The sequence below is a fragment of the Pristiophorus japonicus genome, unplaced genomic scaffold, assembly GCF_044704955.1.
Source record: "Pristiophorus japonicus isolate sPriJap1 unplaced genomic scaffold, sPriJap1.hap1 HAP1_SCAFFOLD_278, whole genome shotgun sequence".
NCBI lineage: Eukaryota > Metazoa > Chordata > Chondrichthyes > Pristiophoridae > Pristiophorus > Pristiophorus japonicus.
The window spans coordinates 588122-615288 of record NW_027252538.1 but is presented as its reverse complement, the minus strand read 5'-3'; the positions used below and the strand labels follow the sequence as shown (position 1 = coordinate 615288).

Here is a 27167-nt window from a genome sequence, read left to right as displayed (position 1 = left end):
GGACAGGATTTGAGGCTGTGATGCCTACCACAGTGGAAATCCTGCTGGCACTCACTGAGTCGACTGACGGTGAGGCACTAGAGGTTAACTAATGTCTGTGGAATTGCACCCAGCCAGGTTCAGCATTTTCTGGAGATAATAAATCTCAGACGATGAAAGGAATGTTGAATTTAGACAGTGAGGATGGAGGGAGAGTGTCTAGAATAAGGAATTTACAGCTTAGGGGGGACAGGAGGGGACAGAATGTTCTGTAGAATCTAGAATTGTCTGTTCTGTATCTCTATCCTGTATTTAAAGTAACAATGTTTGTAACCACCATTTATTTGCAGGATATTAGAAGGGGAGGATCTGCAGCTGGGAAACTCAATCCAAACATCGCCTCAAGATTTGACAGATTCCCGGATTGATCAGGATCACCTTCTCATCAGTCTTTGTAAAAACACCAATCACAGCGGGGAGAAACAGGACACATGTTGTGTGTGTGGATACACCCTCAACCAATCGTTCAGCCTGTGAGACTCGTGTACCCACCTGACTCAACACTGTAAATGTGGGGACAGTGGGAATGGATGGTGTTGTACATGGAAAGTGATTCAGTCGTTCATCTCACCAACTGACATTCGAGGAGTTAGATAACAGACTTTCTCCTGTGAATATAGAGCTGGTTTATTGGGCTGTGATGTGTTTACTTATTCATCTTGTTGACTCTAAACAGTCGGCAATTATTTGACGTGATCAGTTTATATGCACATATTTTTAAAAATACATTTGCTGAGTGGTTTCAAATTTAAATTGAAACTAGGTTTGCAGGCGAGATGCTCCATTCACACATCGAAGGTAAGTGAGATGCTGTGGGGCACACGCTAAGTCCAGTATCTGAAGGTGATGAACAGACTGGGTTTTATGTTTAGTGATCCTGGGCGTGTTATCAACACCTTCCCTGGATACCAAGGCTAAGGGATCAACTCTGGAAGGTATGGGAAACTGGGACTTGCCCCTGAGAGTAACCGAAGGTATAAGAACTAAAATAATCCAGAGTAAGAAAGGAGAAAAGGCCCAAAATGGAGCAGTTGGTAATAGGACATAAATCAGTCTCCTCTTATAGTGGAGACATCAAATATCGACACACTCTGTTATTTGAAATATCGAACCATTAAACTCCAGCCCAGTTATAGGGGTTATTAACATCAGCAGAAACAACCCCCAACTGACAGAACTAACATGATTCAGTCAGGGTGCGATCAGCAATAACAGTAGACTCCTGCAGTCACTTGTGAACTTGTCGATATCTCAGCAGGTGGGATGACCGAGTGAATCCCTTCCCACATATAGAGCAGGTGAATGGTCTCTCCCTGGTGTGACTGTGACGATGCATTTCCAGCTTACAAGGTTGGGTTCAGTTCTGCACCCACTGTGCGCAGATTGAGAATAAAATCAATGAGCTGCTCATTTTCTCTGCTGGATACTTGGCCTTATATGCTGGCCCAATAGGGTGAGCCCGGGCTGGCCCAATAGGGTGATGTAATGACCAGAACTGTGTGAGTACTCCAGCTGTGTCCTAACTAGTGTTTTACACAGTTCGAGCATAACCTCCAGAGGGAGGTGGGAGTCTGGAACTTACTGCCTGAAAGAACAGTAGAGGCAGAAACCCTCATCGTATTTACAAAAGTACTTGGATATGTACTGGAAGTGCGTTAACCTACAGGGCTACGGACCAAGAGCTGGAACGTGTGATTAGGCTGGATAGGTCTTTTTCGGCCGCACAGACATGATGGGTCTAATGGCCTCATTCTGTGTTGTAAACTGCTATGATCCCATGTCACCAATCCTCTCCTGTCTGAAAAAACCAACCCCACAGTCACTGACACCAATCCCCTCCTGTCTGATATAATGTTGCGAAGCACAGTGGAAGGCCAGAAGATTGTGAAATTTTTAGAAACCAGCAAAGGACGACTAAAAAAAATGATAAAGACAGAGAAGATAGCATATGAGAGCAAACTAGCAAGAAATATAAAAACAGACAGTAAGTGCTTCTACAGGTATATAAAATGGAAACAAGCGGCTAAAGTAAACACTGTTCCCTTAGAGGATGAGACTGGAGAATTAATAACGGGAAACACGGAAATGGCAGAGATTTTGAACAAATATTTTGTATTGGACTTCACGGTAGAGGACACTAAAAACATCCCAACAGTTGATAATCAAGGAGCTATTGTGGTGGTGAGGTGTGAGGGGGTGGGTGGTGGGGGGGACTTAAAACAGTCACTATCACTAGAGATAAAGCACTCAGCAAACAAGTGAGACGAAAGCTCGACAAGTCCCCCGGACCTGATGGCATGCATCCTAAGGTCTTAAAAGAAATGGCTGCAGAGATAGTGGATGTACTGGTTGTAATCTACCAAAATTCCCTGAATTCTGGAGAGGTCCCAGCGGACTGGAAAACTGCAAATGTAACACCCCTATTCAAGTAAGGAGGGAGGCAGAGAGCAGGAAACCATAGACCAGTTAGCCTACCATCTCAGTGGGAAAATACTGGAGTCCAGCATTAAGGAAGTAGTAGCAGGACATTTAGAAAATCATACTACAGTCAGGCAGTCAGCATGGTTTTATGAAAGGGAAATCATGTTTTGACAAATTTGCTGGAGTTGTTTGAAGATGTAACAAGCAGAGTGGATAAAGGAGAACCAGTTGATGTTGTATATTTGCATTTCCAGAAAACATTCGAGAAGATGTCACACAAAAGGTTACTGCACAAGGTAAGAGCTCAAGGGATTGGGGGCAATATATCAGAATGGATAGAGGATTGGCTACCTAACAGAAAACAGAGTCAACATAAATGGGTCATTTTTCGGTTGGCAAACTGTAACTAGTGAGGTGCCACAGGGATCAGTGCTGGGGCTTCAACAATTTACAATTTATATTAATGACTTGGATGAAGGGACCGAGTGTAACATAGCCAAATTTTCTGATGATACAAAGATAGGTGGGAAAGCAAGTTGTGAGGAGGACGCAAAGAATCTACAAAGGGATATAGATAGGCTCAATGAGCGGGCAAAAATCTGGCAGATGGACTATAATGTGGTAAAATGTCAGGTTAGCTCCTTTGGTCGGTAAAAAAAAAAGCAAATTATTATTTAAATGGAAATGATTACAAAATGCTTTAGTGCAGAGGGATCGAGGGGTTCTTGTACATGAAACTCAAAAGATTAGCATGCAGGTAAAGCAAGTAATCAGAAGGCAAATGGAATGCTGGCCTTTATTGCAAGGGGGATAGAGTATGAAAGTAGGGAAGTCCTGCTACAATTGTACAGGGTATTGGTAAGACCACACCTGGAGTACTGAGCACAGTTTTGGTCTGGACTTGTCTCCATTCCCGTGCCAAGGGGATTGCTACACCAGATGGGAGGGGCAACATTTGGGGACACTGATTCCCCACTAATTCCCATTCCCCTTCTTTCTGGTGGATAATGGAGGGGCCACTGTGTGTAATGTGCAAGTCAGTGAGAATTGTCAGCAAGCTCTTTCTAATTGGAGATTTTATTCAGTGGAAACTTTCACACACTATTGTAGATTTTGTACCAAAGATCAGTTTAGGATTCAAGTAAAAGTTCATAATTTTATTGTAAACTAACTTTCTGTTGAGAGTCGCTGAATTAAGGGGAAAGATAACACACAGTGTTTCTTAAATGGACACTGCAGCCCCGAGAACACAATCAGTAATATATCCAGAATATTAAAGTCCAGCCCAGTTATAGGGTTATTAACATCAGCAGAAACAAACCACAACTGTCAGAATGAACATGATTCAGTCAGGATGTGATTAACAGCAGTAATAACAACAGATTCCAACCCCTGCAGTCACTTGTGAACTCGCTGGTGTCTCAGCAGGTGGGATGACCGAGTGAATCGCTTCCCACACTCAGAGCAGGTGAATGGCCTCTCCCCAGTGTGAACTCGCTGGTGTCTCAGCAGGTGGGATGATCGAGTGAATCGCTTCCCACACTCAGAGCAGGTGAATGGCCTCTCCCCAGTGTGAACTCGCTGGTGTTTCACCAGGTTGGATGAACAAGTGAATCCCTTCCCACACTCAGAGCAGGTGAATAGCCTCTCCCCAGTGTGAACTCGCTGGTGTTTCACCAGGTCGGATGAACAAGTGAATCCCTTCCCACACTCAGAGCAGGTGAATGGCCTCTCCCCAGTGTGAACTCGCTGGTGTATCAGCAGATTGGATGACTGACTGAATCCCTTCCCACACTCAGAGCAGGTGAATGGCCTCTCCCCAGTATGAACTCGTTGGTGTTCAAGCAGGTTGGATGATGTAGTGAATCCCTTCCCACACTCAGGGCAAGTGAACGGCCTCTCCCCAGTGTGAACTCGCTGGTGTGTCAGCAGGGTGGATGATGTAGTGAATCCCTTCCCACATTCAGAGCAGGTGAATGGCCTCTCCCCAGTGTGAACTCGCTGGTGAGCTACAAGGTTAGATGACTGAGCGAATCCCTTCCCACACATGGAGCAGGTGAATGGCCTCTCCCCGGTGTGAACTCGCTGGTGAGCTAAAAGGTTGGTTGACCGAGTGAATCCCTTCCCACACACGGAGCAGGTGAATGGCCTCTCCCCGGTGTGAACTCGCTGGTGCTTCAGCAGGTCGGATGACTGAGTGAATCCCTTCCCACACATGGAGCAGGTGAATGGCCTCTCCCCAGTATGAACTCGCTGGTGAACTACAAGGTTGGATGACTGAGTGAATCCCTTCCCACACACGGGGCAGGTGAACGGCCTCTCCCTAGTGTGATTGAGTCGATGAATTTCCAGCTCAGATTGTGATCTGAATACCTTCCCACAGTCACCACATTTCCACGGTTTCTCCATGGTGCGGGTGTCCTTGTGACTCTCCATGGTTGGACGATCGGTTGAAGCCTCGCCCACGCACACAAGACGTTTACAGTTTTTCTCCACTGTGAATGGTGCGATGTTTATTCAGGCTGTTTAACTGGTTAAAGCTCTTTCCACAGGCAGTGCACTGGAACACTCACTCGGGTGTGTGTGTCGCGGTGCTTTTCCAGTCACACTGATGTTTGAAATCTTTTCCCACAGGCAGAACAGACAAACATTTCTCCTTCCACTTTCAAAGGCCGATGATATTCAGGTCCTGAAGAATCGATTGACTCCGTCAGATCTTGATGTGATGTTTGGTTTGTGCTTTCTGTCTGAAAATCTCCCCTTCCAATATTCTATAAAAGGAGATAATAAAACTCATCACTGTCAGTACAAGACAGAAATTCAGAATAGACAATCTAGGGACCAAGTTTCGACAGGAGTTGCTCCTATTTTTTTGGAACAACTAGTTTTTTTTTGAGTATCCTAGAAATCGTAATTCTCCCCATTTAGTTTGCTCCAGTTTCAGTCGGTTAGTTCAGTTTCTTTTTAGTTCAGTTTTCTTTTCCAAAAGGGGGCGTTACCAGACACTAATGCCTGTTTTGGCCATTTAAGTAAGTTTAGACAGCGAAAAGTTACTCCAAACTAACTTAGGCCTGAGTAAATGCCCACTTTGATATGTTCAGAAAAACCTTGCGGACGCTTTAGCAATCAGGTGCAGGTAGCCAGAGTTAAGGGGAGGGGGAAGTGAAGTTAGAGGGAAGTTAGAGGATTTTCCAAAGCATTAAACACTTCACTTTTAAAAATAAAGAACCATCATCAATAATAAATGATCAATAAATCAATCAATAAATAAAAAATTATAAGTTCCTACCTCACCTACTGCAGCACCTATGCGTTGGGGAGCACCGGGAGCCCTCCAGCAGCACACGGCCCACACTCAGCCCTGCCTGCCTGCCTGATTACATTTTCAAGGGGAAGAGCTCGGGTGTGCCCCGCCGTCGAGGAGGTGGTCCGGTGGGGCCTGCTGCCGAGGAGGTGGTCGGGCGGCCCCATCACGGAGGAGGTGTTTAGGCGGGCCGGTGAGGAGGCCTTGAGGTGGCGAGGTGAGGCCCAAGTTTGGGCAGCGGCGAGGCGAGGGGTGGTGAGGCTGTAGCTCCGCCCCCCACTGCTTCTGCTGCGCTGCACCCAGTCCAAAGCAGCCTGATCATCGTGGAGAATCCCGAGATAAGTATTAGGTGCGCTTTTCCTTCCAGAAAGTCGGCGGACCTCTCGCAGGTGCACCATTCTACGGGTCGGTCGAAACTTGGCCCCCGAGTTTCCATGGAACATTCTTTCCTCTCTTGTTCTTCCAAAGCTGTAAATCCCTGTCCCACACATTGTCCCTCCTGCTGTGCTGAAATCCAAAACCATCGCACATTTCTAGACTGTTTCTCCTCCACTCCTAGTTTACACCACTAATACTGGCTGGGTTCAGTTCTACATTCACTGGTTCCCCTCCCTCTCCTCCCCTGAAGGTGCTGACTCTGGCTGGGTTCAGTTCGACACTCACTGGTTCCCCTCCCTCTCCTCCCCTGAAGGTGCTGACTCTGGCTGGGTTCAGTTCTACATTCACTGGTTCCCCTCCATCTCCTCCCCTGAAGGTGCTGACTCTGGCTGGGTTCAGTTCTACATTCACTGGTTCCCCTCCCTCTCCTCCCCTGAAGGTGCTGACTCTGGCTGGGTTCAGTTCTACACTCACCAGTTTCTCTCCAGTAGTGACCTATGTGCCCAATCTCCCTGTGTGAACCTCAACAGTGAGTGTCGACAGGCTTTTCCACTGTCCTCACCTGAGGCCTCACACGTGCATTTTCCAGCAGGGTCACTGGACCCTCCTCCCAATTACTCAGTTTCTAAACGATAAGCGGATAAGGGGCTATGAGGAGCGGGCAGAGAACATAAGAACATAAGAAATAGGAACAGGAGTAGGCCATACGGCCCCTCGAGCCTACTCTGCCATTCAATAAGATCATGGCTGATTCGAGCATGGACTCAGCTCCACTTACCCGCCCGCTCCCCATAACCCCTTATCGGTTAAGATACTGTCTATTTCTGTCTTAAATTTGTTCAATGGCCTGGCTTCCATAGCTCTCTGAGACAGCAAATTCCACAGATTTACAACCCTCTGAGAGAAGAAATTTCTCATCACAGTTTTAAATGGGTGGCCCCTTATTCTAAGATCATGCCCTCTAGTTCTAGTCTCCCCCATCAGTAGAAACATCCTCTCTGCATTCACCTTGTCAAGCCCCCTCATAAATCTTATATGTTTCGATAAGATCACCTCTCATTCTTCTGAATTCCAATGAGTAGAGGCCCAACCTACTCAACCTTTCCTCATAAGTCAACCCCCTCATCCCCGGAATCAACCTTGTGAACCGTCTCTGAACTGCCCCCAAAGCAAGTATATCCTTTCGTAAAATTGGAAACCAAAACTGTACGCAGCATTCTAGGTGTGGCCTCACCAATACCTTATATAGCTGTAGCAAGACTTCCCAGCTTTTATACTCCATCCCCTTTGCAATAAAGGCCAAGATACCATTGGTCTTCCTGATCACTTGCTGTTTCGAATACTATCCTTTTGTGTTTCGTGCACAAGTACCCCCAGGTCCCGCTGTACTGCGGCACTTTGCAATCTTTCTCCATTTAAATAATAACTTGCTCTTTCATTTTTTTCTGCCAAAGTGCATGACCTTGCACTTTCCACATTATACTCCAGCTGCCAAATTTTCGCCCACGCACTTAGCCTGTCTATGTCGTTTTGCAGATTTTGTGTGTCCTCCTCACACATTGCTTTTCCTCTCATCTTTGTATCATCAGCAAATTTCGCTACGTTACAATCAGTCCCTTCTTCCAAGTCGTTAATATAGATTGTAAATAGTTGGGGTCCCAATACTGATCCCTGCGGCACCCCACTAGTTACTCGTTGCCAACCCAAGAACGAACCATTTATCCCGACTCTCTGTTTTCTGTTAGTTAACCAATCGTCTATCCATGCGAATATATTGCTCCCAAACTCCTCAATATTTCCTCATAAGTTCACACACTCATCTCTGAAATCAACCTCGTGAGAACCTTCTCTGAACTGCCGCACCTCTCCTCCCCTTAAGATGCTAACTTTGGCTGGGTTCAGTTCTGCACTCACTGGTTCCCCTCCCCTCCCCTGAAGATGCTGACTCTGTCTGGTTTTAGTTCTGCACTCACTGGTTAACATAAGAAATAGGAGCAGAAGTAGGCCATACGGCCCCTCGAGCCTGCTCCGCCATTTAATACGATTATTTGTGATCCGATCATGGACTCAGGTCCACTTCCCCGCCCGATCCCCATAACCCCTTATCGTTTAAGAAACTGTCTATTTCTGTCTTAAATTTATTCAATGTCCCAGCTTCCACAGCTCTCTGAGGCAGCAAATTCCACAGATTTACAACCCTCAGAGAAGAAATTTCTCCTCATCTCAGTTTTAAATGGGCGGCCCCTTATTCTAAGATTATGCCCCCAAGTTCTAGTCTCTCCTATCAGTGGAAACATCCTCTCTGCATCCACCTTGTCAAGCCCCCTCATAATCGTATATGTGTTTCGATAAGATCACCTCTCATTCTTCTGAATTCCAATGAGTAGAGGCCCAACCTACTCAACCTTTCCTCATAAGTCAACCCCCTCATCTCCGGAATCAACCTTGTGAACCCTCTCTGAACTGCCTCCAAAGCAAGTATATCCTTTCTTCAATATGGAAGCCAAAAGTGCATGCAGTATTCCAGGTATGGCCTCACCAATACTCTGTATAACTGTAGCTAGACTTCCCTGCTTTTGTACTCCATTCCCTTTGCAATAAAGGCCAAGATTCCATTGACCTTCCTGATCACTTGCTGTACCTGCATACTAACCTTTTGTATTTCATGCACAAGTACCCCCCAGGTCCCGCTGTACTGCAGCACGTTGCAATTTTTCTGCATTTAAATAACAACTTGCTCTTTGATTTTTTTTCTGCCAAAGTGCGTGACCTCACACTTTGCAATATTATACTCCATCTCCCAAATTTTTGCCCATTCCCTAAGCTTCTGTCCTTTTGCAGATTTTGTGTGTCCTCCTCACTCATTGCTTTTCCTCCCATCTTTATATCGTCAGCAAACTTGGCTATGTTACACTCGGTTCCTTGTTCCCAGTCGTTAATATAGATTGTAAATAGCTGGGGTCCCAGCACTGATCCCTGCGGCAACCGACTAGTTACTGATTGCCAAACCGAGAATGAACCATTTATCCTGACTCTCTGTTTTCTGTTAGTTAGCCAATCCCCTATCCATGCTAATATATTGCCCCCAACCTCCTCAACATTTCCTCATAAGAACCCCCTCATCTCCGGAATCAACCTCGTGAACCTTCTCTGAATTGCCTCCCCTCTCCTCCCCTGAAGATGCAGACTCTGTCTGGTTTCAGTTCTGCACTCACTGGTTCCCCTCCCACTCCTCCCCTGAAGGTGCTGACTGGCTGGGTTCAGTTCTACATTCACTGGTTCCCCTCTCTCTCTTCCCTGAAGGTGCTGACTCTGGCTGGGTTCAGTTTTAGACTCACTGGTTCCCCTCCCCTGAAGGTGCTGACTCTGGCTGAGTTCAGTTGTATACTCGCATGTTCCCCTCCCTCCCATCCGCCTCTTCCCTTAAGGCGCTAACTCTGGCTGTGTTCAATTCCACAGTCACTGTTTCCCCTCACTCCCCTCTCCAGCAGGCAGAGTTTAGGGAGCTAGCAGGGAGATTAAAAAGCAGGACCTCAAAAGGTAGTAATCTCCGCATTACTCCCGGTACCACGAGCTAGCGAGTACAGAAATAGGAGGATAGAGCAGATGAATGCGTGGCTGGAGAGATGGTGCAAGAGGGAGGGCTTTAGCTTCCTGACACATTGGGACCACTACAAACCGAATGGGTTGCACCTCAACAGAGCCGGGACCAATATCCTTGTGAGAGGGTGGGGGGGTTTGCTAGTGTTGTTGGGGAGGGTTTAAACTAGCTTGGCAGGAGGATGGGAACCTGACAATAGATTCAGCAGGGAGGGGAGCAATGCTGGAATTAGAAAGTAAAAATAAAGAAAGTGAGTTTGAAGGAGAGAGGAAACAAGCAGGAAAAAAACAAACTTAAAGGCACTTTGTCTAAATGCACGTAGCATTTGCAACAAAATAGATATGTTGACGGCACAAATTGAGACAAATGGGTATGATCTGATAGCCATTACAGAGACGTGGTTACAAGGACCGGGAATTAAATATTCAGGGGTACTTGACAATCCGGAAGGACAGACAGAAAGGAAAAGGAGGTGGGGTAGCTCTATTGATAAAGGATGGAATCACTGCAATAGTAAGAAATGATATTCTCTCAAATGATAAGGATGTTGAAACAGTTTGGGTGGAGATAAGGAACAATAAGGGGAAAAAGTCACTGGTGTGCATAATCTATCAGCCCCCTAACAGTAGCAACTCTGTTGGTCGGAGCATAAACCAGGAAATAGTGGGGGCTTGTAAAAAGGGAACAACAATAATCATGGGTGATTTTAATCTCCATATTGATTGGATAAATCAAATTGGTCAGGGCAGCCTTGAGGAGGAATTCATGGAGTGCATAAGGGACAGCATGTAACGGAACCAACCAGGGTGCAGGCTATCTTAGATCTGGTCCTGTGTAATGAGACAGGATTAATAAACAATCTCCTAGTAAAGGATCTCCTTGGAATGAGTGATCATAGCATGACTGAATTTCAAATTCAGTTGGAGGGTGAGAAAGTTGGATCTCTAACCAGCGTGCTAAGCTTAAATAAAGAAGACTATAAAGGTATGAGGGCAGAGTTGGGTAACTTGGACTGGGAAAATAGATTAAAGTGCAGGACGGTTGATGAACAGTGGTGTACATTTAAGGAGATATTTCACAACTCTCAAGAAAAATCTATTCCAGTGAGGAGGAAAAGGTGCGAGAGAAAATAGAGCCATCCATGGCTAGCTAAAGAAATAAAGGCCGTTATCCATTAAAAACAAGGCATACAAAGTGACCAAATCTAGTGGGACGACAGAAAACTGGGAAGCTTTTAAAAACCAGCAAAGAATAACTAAAAATGAGTAAGAAAGGGAAGATAGACTGTGAAAGTAAACTAGCACAAAATATAAAAACAGATAGCAAGAGTTTCTATAGGTATATAAAAAGGAAAAGAGTGGCTAAAGTAATTGTTGGTCCTTTAGAGGACGAGACCAGGGAATTAGTAACGGGGAACAGGGAGATGGCAGAAACTCTGAACAAATATTTTGTATCCGTCTTTACGGTAGAGGACACTAATATTCCAACAGTGGATAGTCAAGGGGATACGGGGGGGGAGGAACTTAACACAATCACTAAGGAGGTGGTACTCAGTAAGATAATGGGATTAAAGGCAGATAAAACCCCTGGACCTGATGGCTTGTATCCTAGGGTCTTAAGAGAAGTAGCGGCAGGGATTGTGGATGCATTGGTTGTAATTTACCAAAATTCCCTGGATTCTGGGGAGGTCCCAGCAGATTGGAAAACTGCAAATGTAATGCCCCTATTTCAAAAAGGAGGCAGACAAAAAGCAGGAAACTATGGACCAGTTAGCCTAACATCTGTGATGGGGAAAATGTTGGATCCATTATTAAAGAAGCAGTAGCAGGACATTTGCAAAAGCAAAATTCAGTCATGCAGAGTCAGCATAGATTTATGAAGGGGAAGTCATGTTTGACAAATTTGCTGGAATTCTTTAGGGATGTAACGAACCAGGTGAATAAGGGGGACCCAGTGGATGTGGTGTATTTGGACTTTCAGAAGGCATTTGACAAGGTGCCACATAAAAGGTTACTGAACAAGATAAAAGTCCACGGGGATGGGGGTAATATATTAGCATGGATAGAGAATTGGCTAACTAACAGAGAACAGAGAATCGGGATAAATGGTTCATTCTCTGGATGGCAACCAGTAACTAGTGGGGTGCCACAGGGATCAGTGCTGGGTCCCCAACTATTTACATTCTATATTAACGACTTGGAAGAAGGGACTGAGTGAAACGTAGCCAAGTTTGCCGACGATACAAAGATGGGAGGACAAGTAAAATCTGCAAAAGGATACAGACAGGCTCAGTGAGTGGGCAAAAATTTGGCAGATGGAGTATAATGTTAGAAAGTGTGAGGTCATGCACTTTGGCAGAAAAAAAATCAAAGAGCAAGTTATTATTTAAATGGAGACAGATTACAAAGTGCCGCAATACAGTGGGGGTACTTGTGCATGAAACACAAAAGGATAGTATGCAGGTACAGCAAGTGATCAGGAAGGCCAATGGAATGGAGTATAAAAGCAGGGAAGTCTTGCTACAGTTGTACAACGTATTGGTGAGGCCACACCTGGAATATTGCGTGCAGTTTTGGTTTCCATATTTACGAAAAGATATACTTGCTTTGGATGCAGTTCAGAGAAGGTTCACTCGGTTGATTCCGTGAATGAGGGAGAAAGGTTGAGTAGGTTGGGCCTCTACTCATTGGAATTCAAAAGAATGAGAGGTGATCTTATCAAAATGTATAAGATATAAGGGGGCTTGTAAAGGTGGATGCAGAGAGGATGTTTCCACTGATGGGGGAGACTAGAACTGGAAGGCATGATCTTAGAATAAAAGGCCGTCAATTTAAAAGAGACATTTCCACTATCAGACGGTTGTAAATCTGTGGAATTCACTGCCTCAGAGAGCTGTAGAAGCTGGGACATTGAATAAATTTAAGACAGAAACAGACAGTTTCTTAAACAATAAGGGGATAAGAGGTTATGGGAATCGGGCAGGGAAGTAGAGCTGAGTCCATGATCAGATCAGCCATGATCGTATTGAATGGCGGAGCAGGCTCGAGCAGCTGTATGGCCTACTCCTGCTCCTATTTCTTATGTTCTTATAAGGTGCTGACTCTGTCTGGGTTCAGTTCTCGACACTGACATCATTCACTTTGTTCCTGCACCAAGATGGCCGCGCACGCGCTGTGCTACTAACTGAATCAAGATGGCCGACCGTTGAACCTGCCTTCCTGCACCAAGGTGGCCGCCGATAGCCTGGGCCTGTGACCGGGAGAAAGCCCCGAAGCTGCAACCGCCGATATTCCGGTTATTATTCCGGGCTTGCGGCGGGCACCGGTTGTTTATGAAGCCTCCCCGGCACCTCCCTGGTCCATTATTCCGCTCTGTCCCGCTGAAAACGACACTTCTGTGGAACCTGTCTAAAATGTATCTCCTCCGCCATTACACGCGGCGCGCATGCTCCAAACACAGCAGGACCCGCGCCTGCGCACTGAGCTCCTGTAGTCTGGGTGAGGCACATTCTCCCCTGCGGGGCATGCTGGGTACATAAGACCATGAGAAATCGGAACAGGAATGGGCCACCCGGACCCCCCCCCCCCCCCGAGCCTGCTCCCCATTCAATAAGATCTTGGTTGGCCTGATCATAGACTCAGCTCCACTTCCCTGCCCGCTCCCCAGAGCCCTTTACTCCCGAACCACACCTAGAGGACTGTGCACAGTTTTGGTCTCCTGATCTAAGAAAGGATATACTTGCCTTGCTTAGATACAGAGTAAAGCTTTCTCAACACAGTTCCACCAGACATTCCAAGGGCAAGTACAACACAAGTTAAATACGAAGTATATCTTCCTCTAACCTGTCACAAGCATTCCAGAGTAGATACTGCATCGGTTAGATACAGAGTAAAGCTCCCTCTCCACGGTCCCAAACACTCCCAGGGTCGGTACAGCATGGGTTAGATACAAAGTTAATCTCCCTCTATGCTGTCCCATCAAACATTCCCACAACAGGCACAGCACGGGTTAGTCAAAGAGTAAAGCTCCCCATGGACTGATCCATCGCAGGTACAGCACGGGATAGATACAGAGTAAATATACCTCTACATTGTCCCATCAACCATTCCCAGGGTAGGTTAAGCACAGGTTAGATACAGAGTAAATCTCCCTCTATATTGTTCCATCAAACACATCCAGGGTGTGAGTTAGGACATGGGCAGCTGAGTTTTGGATCAAATCTAGTTTATGTAGGGTGGAATATGGGAGGAGTGTGTTGCAATATACAAGTTCAGAAGTAACAAAGGCATGGATGAGGGCTACAGCTGAGGCAAGAGCAGAGATGGGCGATGTTGCAGAGGTGGAAATAGGCAATCTTAGTTATGCTGTGGATATATGGTCAAAAACGGATTTCAAGGTTAAGTATGACACCAAGGTTGCGAACATTGTGGTTCAGCCTCAGACAGAAGTTGGGGAGAGGGATGGGGTCAGTCGCTAGGGAATGACAATTACAAATATCAAAATATTTTGCTGCCTTTTCATGTGCAAAATGTGTGGATGAGTTTTTTAAAATTAAATTGGTTCGAAAAACAGATTAACGGTTCCAGAAATTAACGGATTTCAAATCTTATGCAAACCAGTTCAATAAAGGGGTAGTTCAAAGGATTTTAGCTGAGTTTAAAGTGAGACACTGCCGTCTACTACAACCACAACTCATGTACTCAAACAGAACAAGTTTGGGGTTTGATAGGTGAACTAGGTGAGAAGTGATATAAGTTAGATTAAGAAAAACCACTAAAATGGAACAGTCGGTAACAGAGCATCCTCTGATCATGGATGAATCAAATATTCGACAGTGTTTGAAACAAAGATAATTAATTCAATATTTATGCACAATATTAATCTCCAGCACAGGTATAGGGGTTATCATCATCAGAAACAAACAAGAGCTGCCAGAATGAACATGGTTCAGTGCCCAATGCAATCACAGTAAATCCTGTTCTATTTACAAATGCAGCCTTTCTCCTCAGCCTGTTTAAAACTGAGATGTGGAAGAATTTCTTCACTCAGAGGTTTGTAAATCTGTGGAATTCTCTGCCCCAGGGAGCCGTGGAGGCTGGTCATTGAATATATTTAAGGCGGAGATAGACAGATTTTGAGCAATAATGGAGTAAAGGGTTATGGTGAGCAGGCAGGGTGTTAAGTACTCCACAAGACTGAATACTGTGAGCAAAAACTAATGTGACCTTAGTCTCTTTAATACAACTTCAGAGTGCCTAAGCAGCATGGCAGACAATCTTTTATACTCCCTTGCACAAGTTGTGCAGGTGACCGTTGGGCCTCCAACAATTACACCCTCTGGTGGCAAGTCTTACACAGTTACAATGTTTACACACATAACATCACTCCATCCCAAAGTCTTTGATACAAATTATTTATAAGTTGAGACAATCCGGGGCCCTACGCTTCCTGGTTGATCGTCTGAGTTCAAACTCTGGCATGGGTGAGTTGGTCGGACTTTTGCTGCACTGAAGCACAGCTGGTCTGACAGGACTGTTGGGAATGGTGGGTTCATCCTCTTGATTGATAGTGAGGTCGATTGATGGTTGGGTGTGTGTTCGTGTGTCGATGATGGTGATGTCCTCCTCAGGTTGTTCCTGGTTGTCGGTGAACTGCAGTTTGGTCTGATCCAAATGCTTTCTGCACGCTTGTCCATTCAATAGTTTGACGACAAACACACTATTCCCCTCCTTGGCCAAGACAGTGCCAGCGACCCATTTATGACCATGACTGTAATTAAGGACAAACACAGGGTCGTTAACATCAATATCACATGATACAGCCACGCGATTGTGGTACATGTTTTGCCGGTGATGTCGGGTTGCCACATGATCATTTAGATTCGGGTGGACTAGGGAGAGCCTGGTTTTGAGTGCTCTCTTCATTAACAATTCTGCAGGGGGAGCACCAGTGAGTGAGTGGGGTCACATCCGGTAGCTGAGCAGAACCCGAGATAAGCGGGTCTGCAAGGTGCCTTCCGTCACACGTTTCAAGCTCTGCTCGATAGTTTAGACTGCCCATTCTGCTTGACCATTGGATGCGGGCTTAAACAGGGAAGACCTGACATGCTACATGTCATTGAAGGTTGGCATGCAGGTACAGCAGGCGGTTAAGAAAGCAAATGGCATATTGGCCTTCATAGCGAGGGGATTTGAGTACAGGGGCAGGGAGGTGTTGCTACAGTTGTACAGGGCCTTGGTGAGGCCACACCTGGAGTATTGTGTACAGTTTTGGTCTCCTAACTTGAGGAAGGACATTCTTGCTATTGAGGGAGTGCAACGAAGGTTCACCAGACTGATTCCCGGGATGGTGGGACTGACCTATCAAGAAAGACTGGATCAACTGGGCTTGTATTCACTGGAGTTCAGAAGATGAGAGGGGACCTCATAGAAATGTTTAAAATTCTGACGGGTTTAGACAGGTTAGATGCAGGAAGAATGTTCCCAATGTTGGGGAAGTCCAGAACCAGGGGTCACAGTCTAAGGATAAGGGGTAAGCCATTTCGGACCAAGATGAGGAGAAACATCTTCACCCAGAGAGTGGTGAACCTGTGGAATTCTCTACCACAGGAAGTAGTTGAGGCCAATTCACTAAATATATTCAAAAGGGAGTTAGATGAAGTCCTTACTACTCGGGGGATCAAGGGGTATGGCGAGAAAGCAGGAAGGGGGTACTGAAGTTGCATGTTCAGCCATGAACTCATTGAATGGCGGTGCAGGCTATAAGGGCCGATTGGCCTACTCCTGCACCTATTTTCTATGTTTCCATGTTTCTATTAACCCCAGTCCTAACCAATAACTACCGGCCCCAACCATTAACCCCAATCCTAACCAATAATCACCAGCCCCAACGCTAACCAATAACCACTGGCCCCAACCACCAACCCCTAAACCTATACCCAAATCCCAGCCTGTAACTAACGATTATTGACGGGGATCAATGGAGGACCTAATGCCATGATAAAGGAAGCATTTGAAACAATGATCTCGATTAAAGAAATAGTGCAATGTGTGATAGTGACAAGAGATTCAATCAACGAGACCATCCAAATCAGCAATGATGATTACAAAGATCAGAATATTTCAAAGGCTGTCACATGCAATATGTGTGGAGGAGTTTTAAAAAATCAGATCCAAAAAGGGATAACTGGTATAGAAAATAACATTTAAAATCTTATGCGAGATATTTCTATAAAGGGGTGGGTCTGAGAACATCCAATGAGTGTAAAGTGAGACACCACAGTTCAGTCCATCACACCCACAAGCCATGTACACAAACGGAACAAGCTTGGGATTTGATGTGATAGAATGCGAACTAGATGAAAACTGAAATAATCTAGTGTAAGAAAAGGCCCAAAAATAGAATAGTCGGTAACAGAACATTAATAAGTCTCTTATCATAGAGAAATCAAATAATCGACACTGTGTTTGAAAAAAGCTGATTTATTTAATATTTATCCAGAATATTAAACTCAAGCCCAGTTATAGGGTTATTAATATCAGCAGAAATAAAGCACGATTGCCATAGTGAACATGATTCAGTCCTGGATGTGATGACTTCTTAGGCAGTCCCTCGTATCGAGGATGACTTGCTTCCTCACCAAAAAGGGATGAGTTCACAGGTGTTTCAATGAAGGACCTAATATTCCAGGTCCTGAACTACATGTTGAAGGGTGGAAGATGCCTGTGCATGGATTTTTTTTAATGTGTGATGGCCGTTGTACACTAGCCACCACACGGGCTTGACCAAGCTAGTGTGGATATCTGAACGGAATATATGGAATTAAGGACAGTAAAGTAAACGGGATATATGAAAATGTATAAGCCATGGAAGAATAGCTGGGAGAATGTCAGATTGCAAATAGTGCAACATCAGCTTAGCTAACAGTCTGTCTCAAGGTTTCAAGTCACTAATCCTGCCAATAATATATAATTGTAACATGAAATACATCTGCAGAATTGCAAGGTCTCAGTAAATAGTCACACCATTAGATTGAAACATTTGGAGGCAATACTTGAGCTTTCAAGAAGAACATCTCATATAGATTGACTAATGAGTGTCTGAGTTAGACTGTCAATCCATTTGTATTTTGTTATCTGATTTCAAAACTGTATAACTGTTAACGCTTTACGATGTAACTTCACCTATCCGTAGGGAGTGTGTACGCTCTATCCAGAGAGTATATCTTCTGTCTGATAGGTCTTACTGGCCGGTAATAAAGACTGCTTTGTTCAAAGCACAAGAGGTATTCGACTCAGTAATTTTACTGAACCAGATTGAGGTAAAAGAATCCAGGAATTAACATTTGGTGTCAGAAGTGGGATCTCAACGGACGACTGCCGAAAACTTGCGAATTAAGAGCCAGACTAGCCTTGGACGAGACGAGGGGAAAATGGCCACTGGAGTGAGTATGATTTCAATACTGCTCCAGTTTCCCCCGGTTTCAAAAGTCTGAGGAAAGTTTAGCCACTCGCTGGTTCTCAGGTAGTGTCTGAACGAGATCCAGGACAATCTGGTGAATACCTTTCAAACTTAGAATAGGGATAGAGATAGGGAAATTGTGCGATGATGCAAACCAAGCGGCGACTTGGAAAGATAGTTAGAGCTAGATAGGGATAGATGATCAATCATGGATCCAAAAAAAATTAATAGGAAAGAAAAGAGACTCTTGTGAATGTCTGTTTAAATGAGAAATGCTTCTGTGACTTTTACTGTAAAAAAAAAAGCCGGGGAGTTGTGGTTTGTTTTATCTCAAACAGAATGAAAGTTTGTTTTAACCCTTCGTAGTGTTGTCCTGTATGTGGGAAGTTTAAGAGTGTGAACCTTATTGAATTACGTATATTCGGATGATAAGTTGCGGAGCCAGGAAATGCCCAAAGGATAGATTTGTTAAAAAGAGAAAAAATTACATGGTCCCGGTGGTTAAAAAAAAAAAGAAAAACTTGTTGAAAGAAAACATTCAGAGAAGGCACAGCAAAACAACTGAGATGGATTCAAAAGGATTTAAAAAAAAATTATATTAAATAACACGACCTTGAGGCTGGAACAATTGAGATAACGAAAAGCAGTCCACAGCCTATGTGCCAGACTTCTCTCTAGTTATAAAAAAAAAAGTAACGTACTAAATAGGTGCTGAAAGAAAAAAATGTTCTGAGATTTTAAATTATGAAAAATATAAAATCACTCCTGTCCAATTGGCAGAAAAACTCCATTAAATTAGGGCTTTCATTGACTGATTGAATTTAAACTGTGCAGTAACGCGAAAGGATAGGGAAATTTGGAGACTGAAAGAAATTAATTGAGGCTCATAAGAAATCAAAATTAGAAAATTAGGCTCACAGGGAATAAAATGGGGATTTAAATAGAAGATAGGTGTTCAACTCAGGTACGACGTCGACCTTGTATATCACTTGGCCCGTCTAGGCTCTGATTGAATTTAAAAAAAAACCCCCGCAGCAACTCGGAAGGTAGGGCCGACGCGAACGCGCGGCCGAGAGAAGGGCCGAAGCGAACGCGCAGCGACGTAAACGCGCAGTGACGTCAACGCGCAGTGACGTAGACGCGCAGTGACGTAAACGCGCAGTGACGCCGACGCGTAGTGACGCAGAGGCGCAGCAACGCGAATCGCGAAAGTCAGTGCTAATGGCAGTAAGTCTGTAAGTCTTAAAGTGTTTAGAGTTTTAAGTTTAGTATTAAGATCGCACGGCTATGCGGACCGTGCGGTGATGCGGGTAATTTTGTAGATCGTGCGGCTATGCGGACCGTGCGGTGATGCGGGTAATTTTGTAGATCGTGCGGCTATGCGGACCGTCCGGTGATGCGGGTACGTGTTAGAAGTCTTTGTCTATTTTGTAGATCGCGCGGCTATGCGGACCGTGCGGCGATGCGGGTAAGTGTTTAAAGTAAAGTTAAAGTATCTTAACTCGCGCGGCGACGCGAGCCACGGGTCGACGCGGATTGCGCGGCGACGTGAACTGCGAGGCAACGCGGATTGCGAGGCGACGTGAGCTGCGAGGCAACGCGGATTGCGGGGCGACGTGAACTGCGAGGCGACGTGGTAGTTTAGTATTAAGATCGTGCGGCGACGCGGACCGTGCGGTGATGCGGGTAAGTGTTAGATTTGGAGTTAGTTAAAGTCCGTGTTAGTTCTGTAAAGTCTGTGTCTATTTGTAAGTTTGTTTAAATTGCACGACGACACGAACGCGTAGCGACACAGTAATACGAGGGGCAGTGTGAAAATGGGAAATCAGTTAGATAAAACCACGGATGCAGATAGTCCGCTACAAAAGTTATGTGAGGAATTCCCTGAAAGAGCTGAAGACTTTAGAAAATTATCAGGAGCCCTGAACAAATTATTAGGGGATGACCAGTGGCCTCTAAGTGACACTAGAAGCGTAGAGGTAAAAAAAAAAGCACAGGGATTAATTTAGAGAAGGGGACGAGGAAAAGGGGATAAAAAAAAATGTAATTGCAACCTGGCGACATTGTCAGAAATTAAAAGATGCATCACTTCTATCGAGTTGGCAAACAAATGCTATTAAATTAGGACTTGCATTGACAGAGGGAACACATGTTAAAACTGTAGACGTCTTTAAAAAAAAAAAGAATGAATGTGCGCACGAGAAACTTGCTAAGAGATCCTCTGGGACCTCTGAGAAAGGTATTGATCAACTACAAGTTAAAATGGCTGGCTTTGTGTTAACCGAGGCTGATGATGAAATTGATGAGTGGCCACTGACTCAGCGCCCAACGGCGCCTCCCGCACCCCCTGGCCTCTTGCTCCAGTCCTCTTCCCAACACCCTCCACCTAACACTCCAGTAAAAAAGAGTTAGGAACAACCACATATCACCAAAGCAACAAACCCAAACTGACTCCTCATCCTCTGATAGCGATTCGGATCCCCAGTTTACAAGCAATACAGCCGAAAGGACCAGATCTCACACTCGAAAGGGCAGAACTATATCTCAACATCACAAACAGTCCCGTAAATCTTCTAGTCAACCTACCAGTCCAAGTTGTGAAAGACATAGCAAACACCCCCGCCGATCGAGACACAGAACTGTCAAGCAGTCAGACAGCTCTGAAACATCCTCCGGCCTAGAAATGATTTCCAAGATCCCAAAGTCCCGACACCAATTCCCTGTCAGACCAATGCCAAACTCTGATGCACAACAAGCTGCAGACCACCTCTCTATAGATGTCTGTGATCTTCAAACAACTATTTGATTGCTCACGCTATCCGGACAGATGGAAAGGGCAGTTAGATATTATTGGCAGAAAAAGAAAGGGGAGGGGGGAGGTGCGCCCCCAACCCGGGTCAAGACTGAATACGTGACTAGAAAGGAAGAGCCATCTCGGGAGGAAGGATCAATAGAACCGTAGTGTGGCATACAGGATTGGATGGATAAGCAAGGATACGGTTATACTAAACAACCAAACGGCCCGAGCCCTGCTAATAAACCTCCCTATTGTCCCCGGCATGGTATGGGAAGAGGCCGGGACTGGGTAAGAGGAATTGACTGTTTTAATTGTGGGCAGGAAGGACATTGGAATAAAAATTGCCCCTACCGTCAGCATGGAAAAGGAAGAGGAGGAAGAGGAGGGGGGCAAGGGGGGAGAGGAAGATCTTACACTAACTTCTCCCAGAACAACCCCTTTGGTCAATTGTCCCCCGATTGACTACGCAGCTTGATTGTGCAGGGATCCTCCCCGGACGACGAACCCATTCTGAATGAGTGGCAACCCTTTTTGATAGATACGGGAGCCTTCATGTCTTCTGTACAATCAAAGCTTAAACTCCCTGCTTCTACTGAAACACAGGAACTTTCAGGATTCCTGGGACAAATCTCGACATTCCCAGTGTCAGAACCGGTTAAAATGGGTTACCAGGAAGAATCGGTGGAACATCGAGTTGTTATCACAACCAATCTGGACTGTAACTTGATGGCTAGAGACCTCCTTTGCAAATTCCAGTTGCATTTGGAGTGTGGAGATAATGGGATTATTGTAAAACAGGAAACCCTTAAGCGGCAGTATTATACCACTAGAACCCCTCAGTGGTGGTCTCTGGACCTGCCGCAGGCACCCTATCACGTGACCCTAGCATACGATCCCAGTGGAAAGAATCAGGACCTGCAGAACTTTTATCAGGATCACGAAGGGGAAGTGAAGGGAATTCTATTAAGGGCTAGAGTGACTGGACTGGAAAGAGAGGCAGATTTTGTGGAAGTGGATAAGAATCTGTGGAAACAGCCCCTAACAATGGCACCGCATATTGCTCGTGAAGTATTAGCCCCTCACCATGCTAAGGATTTGGGAGTTATGGTACACAAGGCCATAGATGAGGCTGACCCTACCAGCCGGGATGTGCAAATCGTAAAACATGGCCGAACAGTCCAATTTAATGGGGACCCCGAGAAAGTATTAACAACTCTATGGCATCATACTGGCTCGGACATACCTGACTATGTGGATCCTCATGTGTGGGCAGAGGACCCCTCCCAAGTGGGTTATACTCCCATTAATTGAGATCCCAGTGCAGGGCAATGTGGACTGGCCCTCTATCCGACAGAACCCACTGAAATCACAGGCAATCCTAAACTGACTTTTCGGCACTGTACTGCAATTAATCCGGCCTGTTTTCTTACTGAGCCACCCCAAGATGAGGAAGAACCCAGTCATGATTGCTTATCTTTAATTTAAGAGGCCACATCAGTCAGGGAAGATTTAGTTGATGTACCAATGGAAGATCCAGACTGTATTCTTACTGAGCCAACCAAAGATGAGGAAGAACCCAGTCATGATTGTTTATGTATGTTGACGGAAGTACTTCTATTAATCCAGAAGATACACGAATCTCAGGATACGCCATAGTAAACCAGGAGAATCAGGTCTTGGAATCTGCCACTTTGAAACCGCCTATTCTGCTCAACAAGCTGAACTATTCGCCCTCACCCGAGCCTGCATCTTGGCCAAAGATCTCAAAGTCAATATCTATACCGACTCTAGGTATGCCTTTGGGGTGGCGCATGATTTCGGACAATTATGGAAAAATAGGGGATTCCTAACCTCACAAGGGAATGAGATATCTCAAACAGCTAGTATCTGATTTGTTGCAAGCCCTCATGTTCCCCAAACGCATTGCCATTGTACCAAGAGGCCAAACAGGCCTCTCGTGACCAACAGATGGTAGTGCCCAAAATTATGAGTCAGACTAAAAATCCTGCGAAGGATAAGTTAGCCTCGGAAAAACCAATGCCAACCATCCAAGATGTTATAAAAGCACAGGGGGACGCTCCTGAAAAAGATAAACTGTTGTGGAAATATTATGCATGTACTTATGACAATGTTTCTAAACTCTGGACCACTCCCGCGGAACAGACTTGCATGTCTGACGAGTTGGCCTCATGGGTTATAGAATGTCTGCATTTTGCTACTCATTGTGGAGCAAGGACCACGAGTGACACACTTTTGGCTACTTGGTGGCACCCTAAACTCCAGGCGCTCACCCAGAACATCAGTAGTCGTTGCCTGGTTGGCCAGCAACATAATCCAGGGAAGGGAGTCCCCTGTGATTGGGGTAAAACGCCCCTACCCGAAGGTCCCTTTGAGACATTTCAGTTGAACTACATTGAGTTGCAAAAAGTTCAGTGTTACAGATATGTGTTAGTAATAGTAGATGTGTTTAGCAGATGGATTGAAGCCTACCCTAACCTGGACAATAAGACTCAGACTGTTGTTAAGGTGTTAATGAGGGAAATTGTTCCTAGATATGAGATCTCAGCTAGACTGATGACCACCTATGTTCTTTCTCTGACTCAGGCTCTGCGACTAGTTCACAACCAGGTTCAAGATGCTTACCCGAATAGTCCCTCGTGGCACCAGGGAAGTATGGATTCGGAAGGGATTAGAGCCACAATAGGAGGGGCCTTTTTAGGTGTCACTCACTACCCCTACTGCAGCCAAGGTTGAGGGGAAAAGTGCCTGGGTTCACCTGCACCACTGCAAGCTCATCACCATTTAAACAAATTTTGCTGGTTAGTCTAATTCCTGTTTCTGTTCCAGATCTCCTCCTCCCTATAGCTGAACAATGCAGTTGAAGGAGGATCAGTTTGAACTCTTACCTGTCAGACAGCCAAATACACTGACGGAAACCTGAAGGGAAACGTGAAAACAGAACTCTTTTTATCAGCTAAATAATTGGACTATTTATAAGATGAGACTGTGTCTGTATGCTACTGTCTGCATAATAGTGTTGATATATGACAGTTTTGGTGCACGGGAAGGAAGACAAAGGCGAGAGCTCCATGTAAACACCTTTTTGTTTATGTCTTACGTTTATGCGGAAAAAGGGCACTTCACTAGATGCTGGGTGTGTTCACATATCCCTATACATTCCAAAGGGGGAATTCCTTTGCGCACCGTTCCCCTGACCCTAACTGAGACTGTTATGGATTCAAAGAAACGATATTGGAACAGGTAGCTAACCGCACTGCTGAGGCTCTGGAGGGCATCACAGCTGAAATGGTAGCGATAAGGACCGTAGCATTACAAAACCGAATGGCCCTCGATTACCTGTTAGCTGAGAAAGGGGGAACGTGTGCCCTGATAGGATCTGAATGTTGCACTTACATTCCTGATAGTTCAGAAAACATAACCCACCTTGCCGATCACATAAGGAGGGAGGTGAAAAAGTTATCCACACCAGCAAAAGAACTTAGCAGGTTTGATTGGTTTCTGGGTGGATCTTGGAGATCCTATCTAATACATGGGGCAATTGTTCTCATCATAATAATTACCTGCTGTTTGATTGTTGGTTGCCTTAACCTCTGCTGTAAAGCAATGACAAGGTTAGCAGACCCTCTTGTGGTCAAGGGTTCCCGGGTTATGATCCAACAAACTAGAGAACTACTCAACAATGCAATACTCATAGAATGATCCTAAATGTTATCATAGAATGATAAAAGGGGGGATGTGGATATCTGAACGGAATATATGGAATTAAGGACAGTAAAGTAAACGGGATATATGAAAATGTATAAGCCATGGAAGAATAGCTGGGAGAATGTCAGATTGCAAATAGTGCAACATCAGCTTAGCTAACAGTCTGTCTCAAGGTTTCAAGTCACTAATCCTGCCAATAATATATAATTGTAACATGAAATACATCTGCAGAATTGCAAGGTCTCAGTAAATAGTCACACCATTAGATTGAAACATTTGGAGGCAATACTTGAGCTTTCAAGAAGAACATCTCATATAGATTGACTAATGAGTGTCTGAGTTAGACTGTCAATCCATTTGTATTTTGTTATCTGATTTCAAAACTGTATAACTGTTAACGCTTTACGATGTAACTTCACCTATCCGTAGGGAGTGTGTACGCTCTATCCAGAGAGTATATCTTCTGTCTGATAGGTCTTACTGGCCGGTAATAAAGACTGCTTTGTTCAAAGCACAAGAGGTATTCGACTCAGTAATTTTACTGAACCAGATTGAGGTAAAAGAATCCAGGAATTAACACTAGGTCTTGTTCCAGTGGCAACTGGAGACTAGCTCTGCTGCACTGACCTAGTGCACACACATATCACAATGTGGGCCCTCGCCTCTTCTGGGCCCCGAACTCACACCTCTCTTGGGCCCCGATCACGTCCCTCTACAATCTCTCACCGCTCCTTCGCCCCGACCTCGCCGCTCCTCTGCTGCTTGCCACCTCTCCTGCTGTACCTGCCCACGCTCCAATCAGCGACCTTGATTTTGGTGACTTCCAATCCAGTCGCCCTTCTCCAAGTCGTCGCCCTCTTGCACCAGCTCGCGCTGCTCCCTGAAGTGGCCTCCACGCTGCTCCCAGGCCGCCGCACCTCCGCTCCTTTTATGGCCTCGACCTGCCGCTGGTGGTTTATCGCAGGTCAGGGCCTCCACGCTGCCGTGATTAACAGCAGCAATAACAGCAAAATCCATCCACTGCAGGTTGTTGTGAACTCGCTGGTATCTGAGCAGAGTGCATGACTGAGCGAATCCCTTCCCACACGGAGCAGGTGAACAGCCTCTCCCCAGAGGACATGATGCGTCAGCAGATCTTTTGTGCTTTTAAAGCTCTTCGCACAGTCAGAACATTTAAATGATCTTTTAACAGTGTGAACAAGTCGATGTGTCAGAAGAAACCCACACTCAATGCAGGTGAGCAGCCTCTCCCCAGTGTGAATGCGCTTGTGTGTCAGGAGCTTGGATAACTGAGTGAATCCCTTCCCACACACAGAGCAAGTAAACGGTCTCTCCCCAATGTCATCATCATAGGCAGTGCCTCGGAATCGAGGAAGACTTGCTTCCACTCTTAGCATGAATTCTTAGCTGGCTGTACAGTCCAATACGGGAACCACAGTCTCTGTCACAGATGGGACAGACAGTGGTTGAAGGAAAGGGTGGGCGGGGAGCCTGGTTTGCCGCACGTTCTTTCTGCTGCCTGCGCTTGATTTCTGCATGCTCTCGGCAAAGAGACTCGAGGTGCTCAGCACCCTCTTGGATGCACTTCCTCCACTTAGGGCGGTCTTTGGCCAGGGACTCCCAGGTGTCAGTGGGGATATCGCACTTTATCAGGGAGGCTTTGAGGGTGTCCTTCTAACATTTCCTCTGCCCACCTTTGGCTCGTTTGTCGTGGATGAGTTCCGAGTAGAGTGGTTGCTTTGGGAGTCTCGTGTCTGGCATGAGAAATATGTGGCCTGCCCAGCGGAGCTGATCAAGTGTGGTCAGTGATTCAATGCTGGGGATGTTGACCTTGATGAGGACACTAATATTGGTGCGTCTGTCCTTTCAGTGGATTGATAGGATCTTGCGGAGACATCGTTGCTGGTATTTCTCCAGCGACTTGAGGTGTCTACTGTACATGGTCCATGTCTCGGAGCCATACAGGAGGGCGGGTATTACTACGGCCCTGTAGACCATGAGCTTGGTGACAGTTTTGAGGGCCTGGTTTTCAAACACCCTCTTCCTCAGGCAGCCGAAGACTGCACTGGCGCACTGGAGACGGTGTTGGATCTCGTCATCAATGCCTGCTCTTGTTGATTTGAGGTGGCCGAGATAAGGGAAGTGGTCCACGTTGTCCAGGGCCATGCCATGGACCTTGATATCTGGGGGGGGCAGTGCTGTGTGGTGAGAACAGGCTGGTGGAGGACCTTTGTCTTACTGATGTTTAGCTTAAGGCCTATGCTTTCATATGCCTTGGTAAGTACGTTGACTATGTCCTGGAATTCAGCCTCTGTGTGTGCACAGACGCTGGCATCGTCCGCGTACTGTAGCTCGACAACAGAGGTTGGAGTACTCTTGGTCCTGGCCTGGACATGGCGAAGGTTGAACAGTTTCCCACTGGTTCTGTAGTTTAGTTCCAC

The 27167-nt window shown here is 45.6% G+C and overlaps 2 protein-coding genes and 1 long non-coding RNA gene across 10 annotated transcripts in view; 1 reads left to right on the top strand and 2 right to left on the bottom strand.

Annotated features, from left to right (window-relative positions):
- The window catches only part of LOC139247637 (zinc finger protein ZFP2-like), a 100939-nt gene extending 87650 nt beyond the window's left edge, over positions 1 to 13289 (bottom strand). Inside the window, exons 1-2 of one of the 2 annotated variants that reach the window (XM_070871715.1) lie at positions 5750 to 5879; positions 3871 to 5231 (exon numbers count right to left, since the gene is read on the bottom strand). In XM_070871715.1, the coding sequence (XP_070727816.1) occupies positions 3871 to 4896 (1026 nt within the window). In that variant the 5' untranslated portion in view covers positions 4897 to 5231; positions 5750 to 5879. Of the gene's footprint in view, positions 1 to 3519; positions 5232 to 5749; positions 5880 to 12927 lie in introns of those variants that run through there. The other variant, XM_070871714.1, reaches the window with a different exon arrangement.
- LOC139247638 (zinc finger protein 229-like) overlaps positions 1 to 27167 on the top strand; it is a 401943-nt gene that overhangs the window by 199743 nt on the left and 175033 nt on the right. The window lies entirely within an intron of this gene.
- Positions 14581 to 27167, bottom strand: part of LOC139247648 (uncharacterized) — a 497861-nt gene continuing 485274 nt past the window's right edge. For both annotated transcript variants that reach the window (XR_011590943.1, XR_011590942.1), the window contains one exon: positions 14581 to 15512. This is a non-coding gene — a long non-coding RNA (uncharacterized lncRNA). The remainder of the gene's footprint in view (positions 15513 to 27167) is intronic.